General features: G+C 55.0%; 1 protein-coding gene across 3 annotated transcripts; it reads left to right on the forward strand.

Annotated features, from left to right (window-relative positions):
* The first annotated feature begins 1,407 nt into the window (after positions 1 to 1,407).
* Positions 1,408 to 10,977, forward strand: LRFN1 (leucine rich repeat and fibronectin type III domain containing 1). Of its 3 annotated transcripts, XM_011372245.2 has the most exons (5): positions 1,408 to 1,441; positions 3,140 to 3,203; positions 3,524 to 3,578; positions 3,989 to 5,431; positions 9,213 to 10,977. In XM_011372245.2, exons 4-5 carry the CDS (start codon positions 4,026 to 4,028, stop codon positions 10,117 to 10,119), a joined length of 2,313 nt encoding a protein of 770 aa, XP_011370547.1. In that variant the 5' UTR covers positions 1,408 to 1,441; positions 3,140 to 3,203; positions 3,524 to 3,578; positions 3,989 to 4,025; the 3' UTR covers positions 10,120 to 10,977. The 3 variants fall into 3 exon arrangements, with proteins under 3 accessions (XP_011370547.1, XP_023393669.1, XP_023393670.1); XM_023537901.1 differs by having other exon boundaries at positions 1,409 to 3,203; XM_023537902.1 differs by lacking the exon at positions 3,140 to 3,203 and having other exon boundaries at positions 1,427 to 1,441.
* The last annotated feature ends 247 nt before the right edge of the window (positions 10,978 to 11,224 follow it).

Consider the following 11,224-nt stretch of genomic DNA (forward strand, 5'->3'; position numbering starts at 1 on the left):
TGTGTCACTGGGGTTCAGTATTTTGTGTGCATTTGTAGGAGTGTAAATCCCTTGCAGGGCTGTTGTGAGAGCATGTGTCTGGGAGTGAGCATCGCAGAATGTCTGTGCAAAGGTGGATCTTTCGGTGCCTGTGTGGTTGTCTGAGTGTGTATCAGCCTTGTAAGTGTCTGTGTATGCTTGTGGTTCTGCGTATGTGTGTGAGGCGTGCATTGGCTAGTGTGTGTATTTGTTTGTCTGTTGGTGTAGGAATGTGGCAGTTTTGTGACCGTGCATCGTAGGGATATGTGAAGTTGTCTGAGTGTGTTTGGGCATTTAAGAGCATGCACCTGTGTATATTTGATTGTGCAAGTGAGTATCTGTATGTATGTTCCATGTTGGTAGGTGTGCAAGGGTATATCTGTTATAGGTGCATGTACTTGGTTGTCTGTAAGGGGCACAAGGGTTTGTTGTATGTTTGCATGTGTGTGTGTGTGTGTGAGAATGTGCAACAAAAAGTCAATGTCGTACACGTGTGGTTGTGCAGGTGTGTCACCCTTGAGGGTTCGTGTCTATGTTGTGCGTCCATTGATGCATTAGTGTTGGTCTCTCGGAAGTGGTCTCAGAGATGGTGGGACACCCACATATGTTCAAACTCATATGTGCAAGGTTATATGCACAGACATACCTGTGTCCCCAGCACAAGGCTGACCCTACTTCTGGGCCCAGTGAAATTGAGGTCCATGTGGCGTGACCTGTGGTATGCTGGGGTCCAGCCTGGGGTCCATGGACACAAGTGTGTCCACATTCCAGGCCTAGAGCCAAAGGAGAATGGGGGCACAGAGACCATCATGCTGGTGTGTCCATGGAAATCCAGGTGTAGAGGCTTGGGTTGTGGGTCCACGTGTGTTTTGGCATGTCCACACATGTTGGTATGACAGTAGTATGATGGCGAGCATGGGAACGTCTGGCCCTTCCCCAGCCCCCGGTACTGCTCAGGTCTTTGAAGCTGGGGCACTGGGATGTGAAGTGTGGAAGGAGGAGGCTGGGTGCCTAGAATCCTGGATCTGAAGGAGAAGGAGGCTGGGTGGGGCCCGATTCTTGGATCTTGAGTCTGAGGGAGGAGGAGGGTAGGGTCCCAGGGTCTTGAGGGATGGGGGTGTGGGCTGGGGTCACTGGCTTCTTGAGACCCCAGAGGACAAAAGGCTAAAGCCGTGGACTCGTGGGTTTCGGAGGGTGATCAGTCCTGATGCCCAGACTCCTTGGTTTCCAGAGATGACTTCCTGGGTCCATCTGAAATTATGCACAGCCTGCAGCAGGAGGACTGAGAGTATGGTCACACCAGGGACTTCTTTGGCTGAGATGGTCTCTGAGGCAGGTCTCCAGAGAGGAGCCAGAAGGATGCTAATAGAATCATCTTGTTCCTTTGCAGGTACTGGCCCAGGCCCTGACTCCCTGAAGAGAGGTGAGTGTGGTCCCTCAGGCTGGGGGGAGAGATGTAGTATGGATTTCAGTGCAGGGTAGGACAGTGTCCTGAGGGGCCAGGTGCCTCCCAGGCAGGGGGGTGGTGACAAAGTCATGAGCATCATGTTTGGGTAAGGGCTCGTAGTAAAGCTGGGACATAGGTGACAGGTGGGGGTCTCAGGCCTGGAGGGCTTCTCCTCTTGGGATGGGTGAGGTGGTCGGGAAAGGGGAGTTTCCTCATGATGTCAGTAAAGGGCACAAAAGTTTCATGACGTGAAATGACCCCTGCATTTGGAGAGCAATGTGGCTCTGGTTTAGCATTTTGTGTGTGTATGTGCGTGTATGCGGGAAGATCTCCTGATAGTCTAGCCTGCCGGTGGCTGAGAGAGGGCCAGAGAAAAAAAATAAATGAATAATAATAACAGCAGCTGACATTTATGTCGTGTTTGCTCTGTCAGGAACTAATCTAATCCCGTTACAGTGCATTATCTTATTTAATACTTACAACAACTCTCTGAGGTAGGTGCTCTCATTATCCCCATTTCACAGAGGAGCACACTGAGGCACAAAGAGCGGAAGTCAGTTGACTCGAATCACATAGCAGGGAATCGGGGTGTGAACCTGGGCGGTCAGGTCCAGATTCTGTCCCGCAATGCTGCACTGCCTCTCAATAAATGTCAGCTGTTTTTATTGCTATTATCATTCCATCATCTCGAGTCCACCCCAGCTGTGGGAGGGGAAGCGCTGTACTCCTGTTCCACAGAGTGGGGTTCTGAGCCCCAGAGGCCCCACAGCCAGGCAGGTGCAAAGCTGGGCCTCCTAACTTAGGAGTTCCGCCTTCCAGGCCAGGATTTTGGGTCCAATACAGTGTCCCAGAGGGAGTGCCAGACAAAGTAGTGGGTGGGCCTCGGCGGTGGTGACCTGAGCCTGCTTCTTTTTTTCTCTTCAGCCCAGTCACTGTCTCCCTCAGTCTGTCTCTGTCTCTGTCTCTGTCTCTGCCTCTGCCTCTGCCTGTCTCTCTCTCTCTCTCTCTCTCTGCCTCTGTCTCTTTCTCTCTTTCTCTGAATCTGTCTTTTTCTGTCAGTCCATCTCTCCATTCCTCTGGTCTCTCCCTGTTTCTTTCCCACCCTCTCTTGGTTCTGCCTCTCCAGGTCCACACTTCCTCTCCCCTCAGGCTGAAGGATCAGGGCCATGTCAGGCCACAGTCCTGAACTGCAGATTCCCGGGAGGTGGGCCAGAAGGGACTGGGGTGCAGGGTGGGGTGAAAACAGTTTCAGGGACGCCCCCTTCCCATCCTTTCCTCTTCACCCCCCACCCCCACCCCATGTTGTGATGGAAGCTGACATGTCGTGGGCTGCAGCTGCCGCAGGGGGAATCCCCGCCGGAAGGTTTTGCCTGGAGCAGAGGCATAGCGGGAGTGTATGAGCGTGTGTGAGTGAGCGAGTGAGTGAGTGTGTGTGCGTAGGCATGTATGGGGCCTTGTGTGTGCCCATGGATGCGAGCACAGAAGTCAACGCCTGCTTAAGACCTCAGGAGAGCCCAGGATGGAACCAGACTTAGAGAAGGACTTCTCAGGGCTGGGCAGGGAGACCAATGTGGTTTTCTCAGCCCCTCCCACCTTCAGACCCCCTTTGCCTCTGATAAAGGGTGTGTGTTTGTTATTATTTTTAACATTTATTGAGTATTTACTGTGTTCTAGGCCCTGTGCTCTGGAGCCCCCATGAATGAGCTCACTGAACCCTTGAAACAACCCAGTGAAAATGGTACAATTATCACCCCATTTTACAAAACAGGAAATGATGGCCTAGATAGGGGAACTCATTGGTTTGGGGCCACAGAGCTAGCAAGTGAGGGAGCCAGGACTTGAACTTGAGTCCGTTTGATCTCAAAGGACTTGTTCTTAAAAATAGTGCACACTTCTATGCCTGGCTCATAATGGGCACTCGATGATGATGCTAATAATGATTATTAACATGTATCGAACACATTTTATGTGCTAGGCACTGTTCTAAGTAGTACATCATGCTCATTAATCTATTTAATCCTCACAGAGTTAAGGCCTGTTTTTATCTCCATTTTACAGATGAAGAAACCGAGATTCAGAGAGGTTCAGACGCTTGCCCGAGGTCACACAGCTAGTAAGTGTCAGAGCTGGAATTTAAACCTAGGGAGTATGGCTTTGAAATCCATGACCTTGAACCCTAGTCAGCTGTGATTTTTCAAAATGGTTAGTGGGTACTGGGAGGCCCAGGCTGGGCCAGGTGTCATCAGATGTTGGGAGGTCATCAGAGGTCTGGGAGCTCCTAGAGAAGGGGCAGGGGTGGGGTAGGACACTCAGCAGGTCTGGCAGTGGTAATTTACCAACCAGCATGGAAACAGTGTTATCTATTCAAACAAGTGCATGCCAGCTGATGATCAGTCCCGTCACTGCCCTATGGGACTTGGTTGTCAGGAACGGAGGGACCAGGGTCAGACTCCTAGCAGGGCATCCCAGGGCGGGCAGGCTGGCGGTCAAGCTCTATGCCTGGGTAACCCTCTCCGTCTGCAGGTCTCATTGCCCACTCCTCCCGCCTTCCCACTGCGCCATGGCTCCGGGCCCCTTCTCCTCGGTGCTGCTCTCGCCACCACCTGCTGCCCTGTCCTTTCTGCTGCTACTCTGGGCGGGGGCGTCTCGTGGCCAGCCCTGTCCTGGCCGCTGCATCTGCCAGAACGTGGCGCCCACGCTGACGATGCTGTGCGCCAAGACCGGCTTGCTCTTCGTGCCGCCAGCCATCGACCGGCGCGTGGTGGAGCTGCGGCTCACCGACAACTTCATCGCGGCCGTTCGTCGCCGAGATTTCGCCAACATGACCAGCCTGGTGCACCTCACCCTCTCCCGTAACACAATCGGCCAGGTGGCAGCCGGCGCCTTTGCTGACCTCCGCGCCCTCCGCGCCTTGCACCTCGACAGCAACCGCCTGGCCGAGGTCCGCGGCGACCAGCTTCGCGGCTTGGGCAACCTCCGCCACCTGATCCTCGGCAACAACCAGATCCGCCGGGTGGAGTCGGCGGCCTTTGACGCCTTCCTGTCTACCGTAGAGGACCTGGATCTGTCCTACAACAACCTTGAGGCCCTGCCCTGGGAGGCCGTAGGCCAGATGGTGAACCTGAACACTCTCACGCTGGACCACAATCTCATCGACCACATCGCCGAAGGTACTTTCGTGCAGCTTCACAAACTGGTTCGCTTAGACATGACCTCTAACCGCCTCCACAAACTGCCCCCTGATGGGCTCTTCTTGAGGTCCCAAGGCCCTGGGCCGAAGCCACCCACGCCGCTCACGGTCAGCTTCGGTGGCAACCCCCTGCACTGCAACTGCGAGCTGCTCTGGCTGCGGCGGCTGACCAGAGAGGATGACCTGGAGACATGCGCCACGCCTGAGCACCTCACGGACCGCTACTTCTGGTCCATCCCTGAGGAGGAGTTCCTGTGCGAACCCCCGCTGATCACACGGCAGGCGGGGGGCCGCGCGCTGGTGGTGGAGGGCCAGGCGGTCAGCCTACGGTGCCGGGCCGTGGGCGACCCCGAGCCGGTGGTGCATTGGGTGGCACCCGACGGGCGGTTGCTTGGGAACTCGAGCCGGACCCGGGTCCGGGGGGATGGGACGCTGGATGTAACCATCACCACCTTGCGGGACAGTGGCACCTTCACTTGCATTGCCTCCAATGCCGCGGGGGAAGCCACGGCGCCGGTGGAAGTGTGCGTGGTGCCTCTGCCCCTGATGGCGCCTCCGCCTGCCGCCCCGCCACCTCTCACAGAGCCTGGCTCCTCTGACATCGCCACACCCGGCCGACCTGGTGCCAACGAATCGGCCGCTGAGCGCCGGCTGGTGGCAGCTGAGCTCACCTCCAACTCCGTGCTCATCCGCTGGCCGGCGCAGAGGCCCATTCCTGGCATCCGCATGTACCAGGTCCAGTACAACAGCTCTGCCGACGACTCCCTCGTGTACAGGTGGGTGCTGCCGGCCCAGAAGCTCCTCCCACCCCAGGGGCCTGACCCCCTATCTGCTCCCTCCCTTGGCCTTCTTGCTTAACCAGGGTTCTAGATGGCTATGCAGAGTTGCCCTATCTCCTCCTCTCTCTATTTCTGTCTCACTGTCTCTTTCTGTTTTTTATGCATTTTGCAAATCTTCGCTGAGCACCCACATGAGCCAGACCAGGGCTGGACACTGGAGTTATAACAGTGACTGTGCCCAGCATGAGCCTTACTCCCATGGGGCTCATGGTCCACATCTCTGCTCGCCAGAGGATTTTGACTGTGTACCTTGTCAGTTAAACATTTTGGAGCATGAAATATATACACACGCACATATATTTATAGTTACATTTATTTTTATAAATTATATACCAGTGCTACTATATTAACACATTGGGTACATTATAGAACAGAAAACTAAAGGATCAAAAAAATATGTAAATGTTATTTCCCCCATCCACTGGATTAGAAGCCATTGCCCAGGTGTGGACAGACCTGTATGGTGTAGACAGACATTAAAGAGTTACTTTCCTCCATCATCTCTCTTATTCTCTTGCTCTCATCTCTGGCTTTGTCTGTCTGCTTCTTCTCTCCCTCCTGCTTTTGTTAGGCATTGAGCCCCTGCTCTGTGCTGGGCCCTGAGCCGGGCACTGGGGACACAGGGAGACCAAGAGACCAGTCCCTGCCTTCAGGGAGCCCACAGCCCAAAGGGAGGAGGCAGTCAGTACACGCTGAATGATTGCCTCGGCCTTGCAGTGTTCTCCATCTTGGTAGCTTTCTAACTATGGTTCATAGCCATACACCTGGCACACAGGGCACTTGATAAATGGTTGTTGGTTCTGTGACCGTCTCTTCTTCTTGGCTCTGCCTCCATCATGCACATTGTAGAGCGCCTGCCGAATACTTAATCCTGTGTTTAACTTCACTTGAGAATGCCAGAGGGCATAAAGCCATTTTTAGGAACCCCAGCTCTTGGGGTGCTCAGACCTGCACCAAGAAGCCTGCCTCTAGGCCTCCATCTTTACCCTTCCCAGTGTTCTCTTGGCCACAGTCCTGGTACACAGTAGGTGCTTTGCCATTGTTGGGTGAATGAGTAAATCCCTTGTCTCTTTTCCCTTGTCTCTGCCATCCTCATTTTCTTCTCATTTAGAATCTGGTCACCAAACACTGAATAGGTGCCTACTACATGCCAGACTTCATCCTGAGCCCTGGGCTGGCTTAGATAGATGAGACACCGGCCCAGTTTACAAACATTAGGTCAAATCAATGAACAAAACAAAAACCTTTATAAGGTACTACTGAGGATGCTATCTCATTCCATCTTCCCAACTTTGCAGGAAGCAGCAGTGATTTTCCCCCTCCTGTTTTATGGACAGGGAAACTGAGGCTCAGTGCTGGGAAGTCATTTGTTCAAGGTTATACAGAAAGGGGCAGAGCCAGGATTCCAGCTCTTACCCTTCTTATTCCTAATCCTAACTTTTTTACGTTGAATACATTTATCGAGCACCAACTGTTTGCCAGGCAGGGATTAGGGGAGATTGATAATATATTTCTGGGAATAACTCTTGGTTTGTGACTCTCCACCTCTGTTTCTCTCTTTCTTTTTCTCTCTAACCCAAGGCCCCTACATGGTGGGGTGGGGGAGGTTTGCAGAGCCCCAGACCCTGCATGTATGCAGAGGTTGATAGTCTTCTGTCGCTAGCTGGGCAACAGACCCTGGGCCTTTTCCCTTCCCCTTAGGGGCACGGTTTGTCCTCCCTCCCCTATTGCAGATATCTGTGCTGTGGTGCTGTAGGGGTTAATTTCCTCACTGCTGCCATGGGCAGAGGCAACATCCAACCAGAAGCCTACTCTGCTGCTTGCCTGTGTCTTGCAGCCAATTAGAGACACATGGGCTCAAGCTTTCTTAAGGAGCCAGCCTCTGTCCTTGAAAATGGAGGACCCCCTAGTAACTGGTTATTTTGGGGGAAGGAGCAAGAGGAATTTAAGGCTCTCTGAGAGTGGAGATAAGAGGAAGAGGAAGACTTACAGCCTAGGGCCCAAGGTTGGGGATGAGTGCCATGGTCTGTGAAATGGCAGGCAGGGGGGAGAGCTGGAGAAGTGGCTGGGCCTTAATGAGGAGGTGGGGCCCTGACTTGAAGTCTTTTGGTTGGAAGGTGGCTCTTGGTGGTGGGAACCTCCAAGGAGGTGGGAGAACTGAGGTGGGCTTTAGGACCAGAAGGGGGCCTGGCTGGAGGGAAGGTGAAACTTCTGAGAGAGGTAAGAGGCCTGTGGAGATGGGGACATGGCCTCTCAGGGGAGGTGGAGGTCCTGTTGCATGGTCCCATGCAAATGAGGAGGTGATCCTTGTCTCTAGTGACCCATTAAGAGCTTTGTAGGAGGGGAGAGCTTGTGAGGTTGAGTGCTGTTGCAAATCCATGTGGATGTGGCTGTCCCCAAGGCTGGACATGGCCAACAGCATGGAAGGGATTTGCTCAACAGTAGAGGGGCAAGGTGTAGTTGAATGGTCTTATAGATGGGGTGGGGTACAACTGGCAGTAGAGTGTGAGCCACAGCAAAGGTTACTGGCCAACATCAGTCGGGATACAAGCTAACAATGATGAAATTATTAAGTGCCAGACTTTGGGTATGTTAACTCCTTCATACTCCAAACCATGGTGTAGGAATTCTTCATATCCCCATTTGGGAGAAATGCACAGAGTGGCTATGAAACTTACCTAAGGTCACAGAGCTATCAAGTGGTAGGTAGAGGAAAGACTCAAACCCAGGCAGTCTGGCTCCCAGTCTTTGTCAGCTTAACTGTTTCTCTAGAGCAAGAAAGAGAATTGCTTGCTTGGCTATATTTGACCCAATTATGGATGAGACTTAACCTGGGGGTGTGATTTGGTAATTTCCGATGTATATGTATAGGGCAGGGCATACACATAGAGTGGTTTCAGGGCATGTAAAGAGTGGATACTCCTAGGCACAGTAAGGGAATCATCCCCAGGGTGCTATTATGGGGTGTGGCCTGGAAGCTACTGGTCAGTCAGAACGGGAGTGGTTTGTAGCCGTGGCCTCTTCGTACGCAGGAATATGTAGTTGAGGGGCTTGGAAATTGTGTCAGGAGATAGATGCAGCTAGATGTATTTACCCAAAGGTGGGATATGCAGATGAGGCGAGTGGCCTTTATCAAGGTCTCCCCGAGAGGGCAGGAATGTGTAGAAAAGAGAAACTAGAAGAGCATCCATTGTCCCAGTAGCAGTAAGACAGAGGTGGGGGTGTGGGTCGACCTCAGTGTTCACTTGTGTGAGGGTAGGGCATGCAGATAAGGAGGAGAGTGGCCCCTTAAAGGGTAGAAATACAGAGATAAAAGACCTTGAATGTCAATTCAATAATTTTTAATAAGAGTAAGACACTGTTAGGGGCGTGTCCCTTGAGGGCCGGGCATAAAAGCTATAGCACTCCTCCCGTGCAAGGGCTAGGACACGTAGATGAAGTAACAGGAATGGCAGACATTGGCCTAGTAGGCAGTTGAGACTCAGATAGGGGGTGGGTCTGAGGGCGGAGCATGCAGATGAGGGGCGTGGCCTGTAGCCGTGGTCCTGAGAGGTTGGAAATTTGTTGCTTGAATGACTGCTGCTGTCCCATTAGAAGGGGAGATATAGGTAGGGACTCATAGTGTGGTTCTCACCGGTCACCAAGGGTGGGACTTGCAAGTGAAGCAGCATGGTTCAGAGTGGAACTAACCCCGAGCTGATCCCTCCCCCTCCTGCAGGATGATCCCCTCCACCAGCCAGACCTTCCTGGTGAATGATCTGGCGGCGGGCCGCGCCTACGACCTATGCGTGCTAGCCGTCTACGACGACGGAGCCACGGCACTGCCAGCCACGCGAGTGGTGGGCTGCGTGCAGTTTACCACGGCTGGGGATCCGGCGCCCTGCCGCCCGCTAAGAGCCCACTTCTTGGGTGGCACCATGATCATCGCCATTGGGGGTGTCATCGTCGCCTCGGTCCTCGTCTTCATCGTTCTGCTCATGATCCGCTACAAGGTCTATGGCGACGGGGATGGCCGCCGCGTCAAGGGTACCTCCAGGTCGCCCCCGCGGGTCAGCCACGTGTGCTCGCAGACTAACGGCGCAGGCGCGCCGCAGGCTCCGCCCCTGCTGGCGCAGGACCGCTACGAAGCGCTGCGCGAGGTGGCTTCCCCCGCTGCTGCGGCGGTGGCCGTCGAAGCGAAGGCCACGGCGGCTGAGACGGCTTCTGCGGAGCCGGAGGTGGTCCTTGGACGCTCCCTGGGCGGCTCGGCCACATCGCTGTGCCTGCTACCTTCTGAAGAAACCTCCGGGGAGGAGTCGCGGGCCGTGGCGGGCCCTCGGAGGAGCCGTTCTGGGGCCCTGGGGCCACCAGCTTCGGCGCCCCCAACTCTAGCTCTCGTTCCTGGGGGGGCCCCGGCCCGGCCGAGGCCGCAGCAGCGCTATTCGTTCGACGGGGACTACGGGGCACTCTTCCAGAGCCACAGTTACCCGCGCCGCGCCCGGCGGACAAAGCGCCACCGGTCCACGCCACACCTGGACGGGGCCGGAGGGGGCGCGGCCGGGGAGGATGGAGACCTGGGGCTGAGTTCGGCCAGGGCACGCCTGGCCTTTACCAGCACCGAGTGGATGCTGGAGAGTACCGTGTGAGCGGCGGGCGGGCGCCGGGACGCCTGGGTGTCGCGGGACAAACGCCCAGCTGCCGGGTCGCTGGGGCAGGACTCGGGGGAGAAAGCATAGCGCCAAGTCGTGGACTGGCGGGGAGATGCGCCCTTCTCTCCCCAGAGAGGGCGGGGCACCCTCAGGCTGTGGTTAGAGGCCTTCTTGCCCCGCCCCGCACCCCGCGCCCCGGGGGTTTAGGGGGCAGGCCACCGGGCTCTCCTCCCCCACGGACTCCTCGCCCCACTCCTGCTCCTCCCCCCTGCGCGCTCGCGGACCTCGCTGGAGCCGGTGCCTTACACAGCGAAGCGCGGGGAGGGGCAGGGCCCCCCCGACACTGCAGCACTGAGACACGAGCCCCCTTTCCCCCGCCTGGGACCTGGGGCAGGGGCGAGGGGCCCATTTCTTGTATCTGGCTGGACTAGATCCTATTCTGTCCCGCGGCGGCTTCCAAAGCCCCCACCCCCACCCCATTCACCTCCCTGGTCCCATTGGGTCTGGCTTGGGGTACCCCTTCCTCTGTTACCTTCGTTTGTCTCTGTCCCACCCTGTCTTAACGTCTCTGCCCTTGCCTATTTGTCTCTCCTTTCTCTGTCCTGTCGTCTCTTCTCCCTCTGACCTCCCATATTTTGTCAAGTCTCCCTGTCTCTCCTGGTTACCTCTTCCCACTAAACATTCTCCCGGGCAGGTCCCACTGGAAGGACCAGACTCTCTCCTATTCCTTCCTCTTTCCCCAGATAAATCCCCACATGAACAAAATCCAAAACCAAGTCCTCCTCCCTACTGGAGCCGGGACCCTCCGTCGCAGCAGAATTAAACTTTTTTCTGTGTCTGAGGCCCCTCTGCTGACCTCTGTGTGTGTACTTGTGTCTTGGGAGTGGGTGGTGGTGACCCAGATTACAGCCTGTGGACTAAGTGAGACTGAAGGAAGGCTGGCTCACTGTGATCAGGGATCAGGGGACTGGCAGACAATTTCCTATCTTGTGAGAGACTTAGAGGTAGGGAATAATAACCATAACATGATAATAGCTAACAGTGAGTGCTTACTATGTGCCAAGCACTTAAGTCATTTAATCCTTACAGCAACCCTAGGACA

Source organism: Pteropus vampyrus, unplaced genomic scaffold (genome assembly GCF_000151845.1).
Source record: "Pteropus vampyrus isolate Shadow unplaced genomic scaffold, Pvam_2.0 Scaffold203, whole genome shotgun sequence".
Classification (NCBI taxonomy): Eukaryota; Metazoa; Chordata; class Mammalia; order Chiroptera; family Pteropodidae; genus Pteropus; species Pteropus vampyrus.

What these genes read in the sequence shown, in the direction of transcription:
- LRFN1 (XM_011372245.2), top strand. Translation starts at nt 4,026, where the DNA reads ATGGCTCCGGGCCCCTTCTCCTCGGTGCTGCTCTCGCCACCACCTGCT. An exon ending in GACGACTCCCTCGTGTACAG is followed by an intron (nt 5,432 to 9,212) that starts GTGGGTGCTGCC and finishes CCCCTCCTGCAG; the next exon opens with GATGATCCCCTCCACCAGCC.